Raw genomic sequence first — 12,384 nt, forward strand, 5'->3', positions numbered from 1 at the left:
TTTAAAAGAGGCTCAGTAATATGACAAAAGATCTGGGCACTGTAGCTCTTAGCAAACGTCACTCAAACAGGAGCAAACGGTCCATTTCTTGCAAACCATTTGTTGTCACACGTATTGCTAGTGTGTATTTATAGCAGTGTGTGTAGCGCTCACAGGTTCACAGTAATGAAGGAACATGTTACCGAGTGCAATGATAATGTGTTTTTCATAGTTTTTGTACAACAATGGCGGTCTAAGGCACTGAGGAATAAGATACTGTGATTATGATTGATTATGGTGTTTTCATGGGATTTGTTGACAGTAAGAAAAGAACAGAAGACTTATCCCTTTAAACCAACTCTGATGGATGTGAACTTTTCTTGATAAAAGTATTATTGAGTTTAAAATTTAAAAACAGTAATTCTGCAATAAAAAAGAACATTCTCTATATGGTATTTAGGTTGTGTTGGACTTTGAACTAAGGTCAATTCTCTGTCTTCAGATTGGTTTGTAGCAGGCTTGATATTTTATTAAATGTGATCTGTTATGAGCAGGCATGTGAAATGAGGAGTCTTACCTTAAACTCCTCCTCCAGGCCGACCCGGTCACCATTTGTAAAGGTGTTGTGCAGTTTGTGCAGATGTCCTTCCAGAGACGACACGTCCAGCTCCGTGTCTCCATAGAGGTAGTATTCAAGCAGGGCCTGGTAGATGAATGAGTACTGCATCTGGGGTGAGAAGACACACACACACACACACACGGATGAACACACACTATGTATAGGCACATTTGAACATTTATAGATGATAGAGGGAGGGTTAATTCACACTGTGAATGGAATACTATCACACGTTTCACATTAGCAAGCTATAATAATATGTTGCATGTCCGATGTGATAAAGACTTATTTTTTTTGTGTGTCTTACTTACATCTGTCTGGATGAGCTGTGAGCGCTGTTCTCGTATCTTAGAGACGAATCCAAACACATCAATTTTCTGCTCTGCGTGCGTCATGTCTATCATGGCATCTATTACGATGAAGGTTCCTGTCCTGCCAACACCAGCACTGCAGATACACAAAACAAACCACAGACTGAATGAACCGCAAATCCTCAGCTGACACTTGCATGTTAATAGACAACAGGCAGGAAACAAAGGGACATCTGTGCCTATAAACACATGTATTGCTATAGTTATTCAAAATGTTTCCAGCCATAGCTGACAGATTCCTTTTCCAGCTGAGACAGAAAGCAGATTTAGGCCTAAATATATTTATCTCCATAGAAACAAAATAGATAATTAAAACCATTAAAAGTAATGTTCAGTCAAAAGCATGTTGATCCAAGTAAACAACATAACATTGAGTCCCATTAGCTTTCCGGTACCTGCAGTGGACCACAATGGGCCCAGAGAAGGGTGGATTCACCGCCTTGACCTTTTTGAGGAACTTGAGCATGCCGATGGGAGAGAAGGGAACTCCAAAATCAGGCCAGCTGGTGAAGTGGAGCTGGGTAACTAGCCGAGGAGTCTTAGCTGCATCGCTGGCTTGCTACAAGGAGACACAAACATGGACAGAAACACAGTTAGCAGTATCACAACACCTATGTAGCATAAATTATTGTTTTAACAAGAACCTCTATCAATTTAGCAAGAACTGTTGGTTAAGGATCTGAGCTGGAAATGTTCAGTTATATTTAATTCATAGCTACTTAGAATTTTGACACTGCCTGGTTGGCTCATAACGAAAAGGGAACTACAACATCATGTGTTCAGATGTTTCACAAACATGTTTCTGTTGCCAATTTCTACACTGCACAAAAATGACATAGTAATGCTTGAAACTCACATATTGTATACAGAACTTGCGAATGGTGTAGTCCACCAGGACAGTGAAGTCTTCTACTGCCACCCTCACATTCCCATAGGTCCAACAGCCCTGATCTGGCCAGTACTGGTGACATTTGTCCTGGGGAGAGATGACAGCCATTATTTAATAGATTAAATACCCAAAGAGGAGTTGCTGTTCTGGAACGTATTCAAGGACTTTCTTTTCAAGAGACAAAGCAGTTCAAATGCATGACTTCAGCAAATGTGAGCTCTACTAAAGGCACACATGCTTCAATTTCACAGCCAGTCAGTCCAGATTAGTGTAAGTCAGAGGGGTGAAACCACTCAATATAAGACTTTGCAGGGTAATTATGATACTGCCTTCGAGGACTTTATTACACATTATGTAGCCATTGATTTCAACTCATCCACACGCTGATTTAAATCTTCACCAATTCTCTTTCTATTGATCTTTTTAGCCATTCTCTGTCTCTCCTTGTTCAGAGGTGCTCTGATTCACATGCAGGAAATACAAAATGTGCAATTATAGCAAAATAAATAAATAAATAAACAGATGTCAGAGGGGAGATTACAGGTGTGAAATGAATAGTCTAAATTAAACTGCATAGTATCACCTTTGACCATAACCGATGGAATCTATTCCAAGCACTTTTCTTCTCAAATCTTTCTGTAATGCGCCATTAATCCCTAAAGAGAAATCAGACTTTGCGCTTGCCCCTCCACCAGGAGCTCAGAGCAGAGAACTGCTTGGAGAAGCAAACACTGGAGCTGGTGGGAATGCACTTTAGCAGGGTGGATGAATCCATGCCTCTCATTCAGAGGAGCTGAGAAACATTTAAGAAATTAACTAGGCTGGAAATCACTCACTTCTTTCCTTTCCTTCAAATTTGTCAGCATGACGACAGTCGCCACTTTCTGCTCCCATATCATCCTCCAGAAATCTGCAACGGTGTCTTCCTTTGGACCTGAGAGACAAAAAAGTTCAATCACATGAAAAAAAATCGAGGCATCATCATAATTATGTAACATATGTCATTCCAAAATGTAGCATATCTTACCTTGTGCTGCTATGAATTTGTTCTTTTCCGTGTAACCCTGTTAGAAAATCATGTTAAGTTAACTGAGAAGATAAAGCTCCAAAACAGACATTAATGGACATTGTGATGAGATTGATTGGTCAACTGCTATTTCCAAGGTCAAGAATGAATGTTCACTTTTAACTTTCACATGAATGAGAAGTCATGAAAGAACTCCATGACAACAAGGCAAACTCAACATCTGTCGAGGACAATCGTGTGATATGATTTAAAGCTTCAGAACAGCTACTAATTAACCAATATTAAAGTTGTATTATGAAACTGTGAAGCTGAACATTCATGAGAGTCTAAGATAGTAATTCTTGCACCATGTTTATCCAAATGATGAAAAACTTTTAAACATAACTCACATCAATGTAAGACGCATTCACATAGTCTGAACAGGGATTTCCATCCAGCTGAGTCAACACCACTCTGGAATGATCGTCTGTTGGTGAAAATAGCATTGCAGGGTTGAAGGTGAAAAACAAAACAAAGAGTCTGTCACCACTCTCTGTATACACACTATTAGTGTGCAGGTAGATGAAAGACGATCAAAAGAATAGTTTGACATATTGGGGAATATGCTTATTCCCTTTCTTGATGAGAGTTAGATGAGAATATTGATGCTTCAGCCACATACTGTAGTTACTGTTCAAATGGTCTTTTCATCTATCTCTGGGCAAGAAAGCAAATAATTGTATTTCCAAAAATGTCAACCTATTGCTTTAGGTATCACAATGCATAGGTAAATAAGAAAATTTACACAATTAAGTATTAGTGAGTCATGGAGGAGTGATAAAAACTGTAAAATTGTAGGAAAGGGTGAGACAGAGGTGTTACATTGTGAATTAGTACATAAGCAGTTGAAGAGGATCTACCGCAGGGGTGTAAAAATAAAGATTCATAAAGATACAGAGGCGTGCGCAAACACACACACTCACACACACACACACACACATACACACACACACACACACACGCACACACACACACACAGGAAACTGTGAGCTTTGGGTGTGAGTCAAACGAAAACCCAGTTCATACAGAACAGAAAGTACACTCACAGGGAAGGATGTTGGGGTATCTGTTCTTCTCCTTGTTGTCCTCCTTGTTGGCCTCCTCGTACGCCCCCTGGGCATGACCCCCTGGCAGGGACTGTGTAACAAAAAAATAGACATTTCGTTTTTACATAACCTCACATGCTAAAAATCAGTCCGACAGGCTTACTTTCAATGGCTCACAGCCGGCACATTGTCTTCTGCTGTATGTGGGGCTTTGTTCAGCCTCGATGTAGGCACTTCCTCTGCTACCTACAGTAAACAGTCCATTAAAAAGCAGAGAACTTCAACTTCCTCTGTCTGTGCTGACAAACCATCCGATAAAACCAAACTTTTATGTTTAACTTGAACTGTGAGTCATCATTTGACTCAACCCTAAATCATTGTCAGAAATAGGCAAAGGGGTATTTTTCATATGCGTGAGTGTATGTGTACAGTATGTGTCATGGACAATGTGACACATATAACTCCAGTAGTTTTCCTGAATCAAAAATATACACACAAGTCATGGTCAGAAACTTCTGTCTTCACATGAACACATAGCAGTTGTCGTGGGAAAATCCTTTAAGTCCAATTTCGGAGGCAAAAAACACTCCGACCTCTTGGTTCAAAGTATACTTTTGACATTTTGGGAATGCAGAGCTACAAAACAATAATAACATAGGTTTTTTTATTATTTACAGTAATTGTTATTTACAAGATTTCACTCAACCAATATTTGAGCAATCCTACAAATCATGGGGTAGGTGCAGCACAACGACTCAGTACTTTAACCCTAGACACCTCCTGTAAATAGTACAGAGTACAGAAGACTCTGACTCATGACCACATATTACTCCAGCCTCCAGGCGGAGAGGAGAGAAGGATGCTTACATTGTACTCCTCTCTGAAGAGCTTGCCATCGTCAGCCGAGCGGAGCCTGTACTCCTCCTCGAGGTGGTCCACTGGGATGGGGAAGTAGGTCTTAGAAGCTGAAGGGGATCTGGGCAGAAGGACCACCGTCTGTTGCTCTGTGAGGAGATCAGACAGTCAGTGGGTTTATCATCCCTGCTGGACTGAGTTTAAAGTTTGTCATGAAGAAAATTACTGATTTAACTTTTCAAATCAGGTTAGTAATTTACAGTTGTACTAATAAACTAAGTTCATTTTGTAGTTATGTTTTGCTTTATTAAATAACTAGTTCAGATAAATAATTATAAAAACAGGATTGGGTTTATTTTCCATAATCAGCTTGTAGAGGAATTTCAGTAACAGCTCAAAAATTAAAATGATTACCAAACTGACTGGTTTAAAATCTTACATGTTGTTGTTAACATGTTGGTGGGTGTTTGCCGTTTGATATCACAATGAAGTAAAAACAGGCGCCAAGTATTCAGTGATCACCAAACATCAACAAGTGTTGGAGAGCCAAAGGACCCCAGGGAAAAGCCACTTACAGCAAGCACCCTGTGGAAACCTTATAAATCTTACAAGCACCCGACTACAGTATGCATTCAGTTAGTGCTTGCAATTTGAAAAATGTAGGTCAAAAGAGTGCTGGGAGAGTGTTAGTAACATGAGGTTCCTGATTCTGCTACCCTATATACCTGACCTGGTGACACAGTGGTGTATAACGACTCAGTACTGTATCCAAACTCTAAAACACAACATATATCACATCAAAAACACACATGTACAAGATCAGAACAGTAAAGCAATACTGTGAGAAAAATGCTATTTGAATAATTTTGACAACATCATGTTCATACAACCATATACGACACTTTTGTTTTCAGCTTTATGAATAAAAAAAATGTAACTTGTACCATAATTAGTACGTCAATTTCAATCAAACAGTGTAAGAATGTGTATGTTTAATCATTTCTTTATAAGAACTGTCTTACAGCAAGACATTTTTCAAATCTAGAAAAACCTCTACTTCCTGAACTTATTTAAGATTAAATCTGAACTACTCAACTACTTACAACTACAGTAAAATATTACAGACAAAATGAACTATAATATCACTCATGAAAAAGTGTGTCACGTTTACAATCACTGTAATCAGCAACTCAGCGAATACCTTGATATTTATTGACCATTTGAAATGACCTGACCTTTTGAGTGTTTTCCAGCCACATCCTACTTTAAATTCCAATCTACACGAATACAACCTGCTCTGTACATTCCACTGTAATGTTAGATAAGAAAATACTTCCTAAAGGAACCCTCACAGGTCCTTGAACTATTGTTGTCCAAATAGTTGTTATCATACTTCACACAAAGCAGCTCTTATTGAAAATGATGCAACTCAAAGCTCAGTTAAAACTGTTCTCATCTTTGCACCAGTAATGGTGAGAAAAAAATGAACATGTCATGTCAAAGTGCTATAAGACGTAGTGATCATCAACACAGTTTTGTTCTTACCCACAGGAAGCCAAACACAACCACAAGGAAGTAACAGGACAATCTGCACATACAATAACAAAGTTGAAGCCTCCTTTACACCTCCTACTGTCTGTCTTAACCGCTTTCTTTTTCCTTGCCTCATGTCTCTGTGCGTCTCCTTTCTTTCATTTGACTGTCAGCCCGTTGCTCTCACAATCTACAATCTGTGCGGCCATTACAACAATGTCCAATTCACAATAATAATGTTACCTTGTTCTTCCAGGATGCCATTTGGTATCTTCTTGTCAACTGTTGTGACGACTGCTTTTCTCTGGTTTTTTAACCTGCCAGGAGAAAATACAATGAAATGAGAAAAACACATTGCACAAACCATAGACTGAGATGATTTCATGGTAAAATAAGTTCTACTTTATCATCACAAGTAATCACAAGTAAAAATCTAAATAGCTGAGAACAAAAATCTATTCATCCTACCATCTGAAGCTTGAGAGGCTATTCTTTCTCATTAGCTGACGTCTTGGAAAGACAGCTCACTAGTTCGAATAGGGTTCAGAATTTAGTCTTAACTCCCTTCTGCTGCCTGTGTAGGTCCACTGTCACCGCCTGTTCTCTTCTCACTCAGACAAGCATGAGAGGGAGTCAACTAGCAGCACTTCCTGACTGGGCTCCGCCTCAGTGACTAAAGGAGGAAGCGTTTGTCACCCTGAGCTCTGCCCCAGAGCCTGGCTCACAGCCAGTCAGCGAGGGCAAGGGGAGGGGGCGAGGTGAGGCGGGTGAGTCTTTACCTGAGGAAGTACCAGGTTAGCAGTGCGAAGATGAGCAGCAGCAGGGACAGGACCAGCACGGTGGGGAGGATGTGGTTGTTTTGGGATGTAACGCCTTCTGAGGAAGAAGGAGAGGCAGGGCCAGGGGTCAAGGAGCACCGTCAACAAAGAAGCAGGAAGAGGGGGCAAGGACAATATATGTGCATATGTTTGTGTGTGCAAATGCTTGGCTGCATTTATGTGTCTGAGCCAAGTGTTTATTGCATGAACTGATAAAGCTAAATCAATACTTGGTTCAGCAAAGCACCTCCCATCCTATTCTGGATACAAGCCTGATTTAATAACTGGCTTCAGCAGTATTTTGTCTACAGAGATAAGTATCAGCTCATTTTGTCCTGTCGGTATGTCTAACACAAAATGAGAGGCTCTAAGAATGGAGACTCAGCCAAGAGTCACAGCCAAACAGCCAGCTATTAGCTGTGTTTATAAAGACACACAATAAGCCATAAATTACTGTCCAGGGCTGCTGAGGTTCATTGTGATCCGGTAATAACAAGGCTGTAAAAAAGGCTATTATCAAGCAGATGCATGCTCTGCAGAAGATACATAATAATCATATCTCAGGGAAAAGTGATGACTGCAGTGGGCAGTGATGGGATTTGTTTGCTATTGCAAATTGTTCAGTGTTGTTCAGTCTCACATGTTGAGGTGCATTACTCTTGTTATTGTTCTTACCTTGTGTATGGTTGCCATTGCTGGTGGAATTGGATGTTGTCGTGGTTGCCACCAAAAACAGAAGTGGAACCATTGTGACTGCAGAAAAACAAAATGAAGACGGATATTAAATTTAGTGCCAGACATGTTTGCAAAGTCAAGATTCATGAGAACATGGCCGCTGGATAATATTGCCATTCATGGGAAACAAAAACTATTGACAGATCTAAGGCATATTTCTTTATTTGTGACTGCTTTCGGGAATGTGCTCATCGGTGCAAAGTTCATGGAGACACAATGGAACAACACAATCGTATCCTAGTCATTCATTACTCCTGTCATAAAACCCACAGTGTAATGCCAGACATGTCCACATGGAGGTGCAATACTCCAATATTTGAAAACAATGCTGGCCATGAGAACAGCTTCCTCGCCAACCCATTGAGAAAAAAAATGCTCTTATAAAGCATATGCTCATGCTTTAATCAGTATATTATCAGACTGAGCAAGAGAACTTGAGAAAATGCCTCTAAGAGCTGATAACAGCTGTTGTCCTTCATCTGTTTCTGTGACAGTGCCATGCTGAAAGAGTGTGTGATTTCCAGGATATAGCATGTGTAGAGTGTTAGTGTGCTATACTGTGTGTTAGAAATTACATACACACACACACACACACATACAACATGTGTGCACACACATGCATGCCAACAAAAGGCCTGGATAATGTTGACATTGATCTACCAGTAAGTGCTTAAGCTAAGCTAAAGTGGATGGATCAGATCATAAGGAGCGAAATCTAGAGTCGGGAGGCAAGAAGCTTAACACCTACACCCTCATGCTCTGCTCTCTGTCACCCCCCCCCCTTTGATAAACATCACCCTACCACCAACACTCGTTCACATGCACACAAAGACATACAGAAGGCACGCACACACAAACACGCCAACACCCACAGCACCATGAGCTCCATCCAGAGCCCCTACACACAGCGACATCCAGGAGTCTCAGCGGAAAGACTCCTCATTTTCTCCTGGGAGAGGAATTCAGAAGAGGGAGTATAAAGGGGTATCTCTGATCGATTCTTATGTTTGAGCATTCAGAATGGGTTTCACATCACATTGATTTAAGCACCTCTTTTCTTTTTAAAGCTGTTGGTTAGATCTAAAAACCAATAAGCCTTGAGATGTTTGCAGTTTTAAAGCTGTTTTTTTTCCCCCCTCACATAAGCATAGTTGGAAGCAAAGTGCGACAACACAGAACTGCCATTACAACAGTGAAGCAGAGCACAGTGTGCTTTGTCTACTCAAGGCTGCAGGTGTGTGTGTATGTGTGTGTGTGTGTGTGTGTGTGTGTGTGGTGCTTTGCAGCTGCGGTGAAAAGAAAGCTCGGGCCAAGTGCATAGTCAATGAAGACACTGTGTGTTGAAGCCTCCACGCTGTGCCGCAGTGTCCTGTAATGTGTCCAGGCAGGACATCGGAGGAATGTGAAGGCAGCGGAGCAGAGACACTGACTGCAGCAAGGAGAGAGGGAGCAGAAGGTCCGGGTCAATAATATTTCCTGGAGCGATTAATAAACCCTGACATGTCAAGCCCCTGCTCCGTAGGGAAGACTGATGAGAGAATTCTAATGAGAGAAGAGAGGAGGCGTGATCCCCCGCTTCTCCAGTTCTCCTCCCTCTTCATCCCCCTCTTTAAGGCTCTCTCTGCAAATGTCACAAGCTTGCATGAGGGGGAGGATATTGAGCTGTGTTAGTACAGTGTGTGAATCCTCAGGGTAGACTGTGTGTAAGAAGGTTTTGTGATGTGGAAATACACTCACGGCACCGTTTGGGACTTTCTACTACACAAGCTGCATTGAATTTTATGTGTGCTGCGTCTGTCTGTTTGTTTGTGTGTAATGATACAACAGGGACACCCAGCTCAGTGCTAAGAGCTAGCCTTAAGGCTGTGCCTTGTGGTTAAGTGTTACTGCTTCTTGTAAGCATCCCTCAGTTCCTGCCTCCCTCTTCCCTCTCCATCACCTCTGGAGATCTCACCCTGTCACATTTTAGCCTACAACCCCTGCATGGCTCAACTGCTCCTGGGGGACCGCAGACTATACAACCACTGTTCTCCAGCTTTTCCCATCTTGTCATTGCAGTGGTCTCCAGCCCGAAGTCTTCAGCATCTCTAAGGATATCACCCCCTCTGAGCAACTTCCTTTCCACTGTCTTTGTGGGGAATGTCCCTCACATCACTATAAATAAACCTGCTCCCTAATCTCCAGAGTATCTCATCTCTTCTTCTTTATTTCCCCTCACTCAGCATAAATCAGCCTGGACCACAAGTCTCATATTAGACTATTACTATTAGTCATCATTCAGCTCGGGTCAGACTCTGGGCAAACAGCTATCACCACATTGTGTGCGCTCTCATCTGTGTATTGTCCTCTCTCCATTTAGCACTCAGCAGCTAGACACCAGCCATCAGCCATAATGAAAATAGGTCATGGGAGAAGTCAGCTCGGGGGAAGTTCTAAGGCGTCCTTATTTTCCGATACGAGACATTTGCAAGTAGCCTTGGGGAAGGGTATTGTCCTGCCCAACCAGACAACCCGTTATATTGGTGGTATGTGTGTCCCGAGTTACCCTGGCGTAGAGTTAGCGCTCCCTTATGGCGGGTCAGTGACTGTGTGAAGCCTTCAACTGTGTTGGCAGTAACTGGGGTCCTATACAGACTGAATGTGATTAACTTAAACCATGACAGATATATATGGGATATTTTAAAAGTTTATCTTAATACAATACTCACATGCCCACATGCACACTGATGAAGTCATTAGTTAGTGTCATCATTCCTCCTCTCTACACTGGCTGTGAACAGATCTCTCTTATGCAATGTCAGAGATGGGGGACAAAAGCCACAGTCCTCATTTTGTATTAAAATTCACAATAAAGGTCAGCTGAAGCTAATATGCTTTAGCAGTCTGAGTAAAAATAAAGTGGGTATCTTCCAAAGTTGTTTCCACCCACTGCTGTTTTGCAAATATTTGGAGTTGGTTCATCAAGATTAACAGGTGGTGCTATTTTTCCAGTTGGGGTCATTAAACCATTTAAGAAGATGCAGGGGCAATGAGATGTTGTAATTAAAAGAGTGCCAGTCAAACCTCAAACAGTGAATAATAATGTAGAAAACATGATGAAAATATCACATTTCTGTTTGTTTCATGTATTCACTTGAGGAGTGTTACACTCTCCTCATCGCTCCACACAGATCTGATGTCTTTGTGTGCCGCGACTTTTCGTCTCTTCAGTGGAGCGGAAACATAAGTGAACATTTAAGTCACATGCTTCATGTATGTCATCGCTACCTATGTTTACATTGCACTTTGTCGCATTTTGCCGTTATTGATACCACCTCAGCTAATCATAAAATCTTTTTTGTGATATTTTGAGATTCCTCTGAATTTTTTGTGTTGTTTTGAGCACAAATTGAAAATGCTAATAGCAAACAGGTGGATGAAAATGAACCTAGTGTTTCCTTACTGAGCTACAGTAGAGACAGTAACAAAAAGACTATAACTTTGGTTGATACCTACGTGATTGAGCCAAAGCTTCATATCATGTCTCCCTGAAAAGGAATTTCTTCATTGCTACTATGGACAGGAGGAATGATTACAGCAACCAACAACTATTTTAATGAATATATGGGCATGCGACTTTTGTATTTAGACAGACATGAAAAAATCTGAAGCTATCCTTTAAGACTGCACTGAATAGCATACAATTCTGTACTTTTTCTGTTTAAGTGCTGCAAAAATATTCTAATTTACCGACTTTTAGTGGAATCGAATTGTGATGATACAACCATCGCCCAAATGAAAGATTCCAAGAAAACTGTGATTAAAAACAGAACAGAACAAAATGATCATTGAAAATTGTGGCAAACAACAATGGGGCTACAGCAATTTTCAGCAGGATTATTTCAAAATTCTACGCATCATATGATGATTTATTATGTGGTTTTGCATACAATTATAATATCAGAAAAGCATTTGTAATAACATTGTGAAATTGACTTTAATCATATGACCAAGCCCTGTTTCTGCCTACACAGAGTATGTGACAACACTTCAGCCACAGTTATGTGTTCATACTGCAGAAACCTCCAGCACCTGGTATGCACTGTATGAGTCACAGCTCTGTCTCCACTGATTACAACCTGCCACCAGAATACATGCATACCTCACAGCATGCAAACGAAAATGTAGGGAAACACACATGCACAGACATCAGCATGTCACATTACACACACACAAAAGCAACACAGGATGCAAGCAGACCACTACAAGGCTTCTCTTTGCTTCTTAATCCCTGCTTCAGACATTAAAAAGGCAGTGAGGGAATTCTGACTCTTGTGTTGTTTATAGTCCCGGACCAAAAAGCTGATAGGTGTTTTCCCTGACAGCATTTTGTTTTGGAGGATGAGCTATCCCTCTCTGTGGACTTCTTTCTTGTGGTGTGTGTACGCTCTCTGTCATTCTGTCAGTGTGGCTTAAAAAAAGCCCTTAAGTGAC

General features: G+C 41.0%; 1 protein-coding gene across 6 annotated transcripts in view; it reads right to left on the reverse strand.

Moving 5' to 3' along the window:
* ptprea (protein tyrosine phosphatase receptor type Ea) overlaps nt 1–12,384 on the reverse strand; it is a 53,336-nt gene that overhangs the window by 3,602 nt on the left and 37,350 nt on the right. For 3 of the 6 annotated variants that reach the window (XM_042396811.1, XM_042396808.1, XM_042396810.1), the window contains 12 exons: nt 7,852–7,929; nt 7,138–7,234; nt 6,602–6,675; nt 4,838–4,974; nt 3,971–4,061; nt 3,275–3,351; nt 2,886–2,922; nt 2,695–2,792; nt 1,826–1,945; nt 1,365–1,528; nt 910–1,045; nt 557–706 (listed from right to left, as the gene is read on the reverse strand). In XM_042396811.1, the coding sequence (XP_042252745.1) occupies nt 557–706; nt 910–1,045; nt 1,365–1,528; nt 1,826–1,945; nt 2,695–2,792; nt 2,886–2,922; nt 3,275–3,351; nt 3,971–4,061; nt 4,838–4,974; nt 6,602–6,675; nt 7,138–7,234; nt 7,852–7,924 (1,254 nt within the window). In that variant the 5' untranslated portion in view covers nt 7,925–7,929. Of the gene's footprint in view, nt 1–556; nt 707–909; nt 1,046–1,364; nt 1,529–1,825; nt 1,946–2,694; nt 2,793–2,885; nt 2,923–3,274; nt 3,352–3,970; nt 4,062–4,837; nt 4,975–5,555; nt 5,601–6,601; nt 6,676–6,826; nt 7,091–7,137; nt 7,235–7,851; nt 7,930–12,384 lie in introns of those variants that run through there. The other 3 variants (XM_042396813.1, XM_042396809.1, XM_042396812.1) reach the window with 3 other exon arrangements.

This window comes from Thunnus maccoyii, chromosome 20, assembly GCF_910596095.1.
Source record: "Thunnus maccoyii chromosome 20, fThuMac1.1, whole genome shotgun sequence".
Classification (NCBI taxonomy): domain Eukaryota; kingdom Metazoa; phylum Chordata; class Actinopteri; order Scombriformes; family Scombridae; genus Thunnus; species Thunnus maccoyii.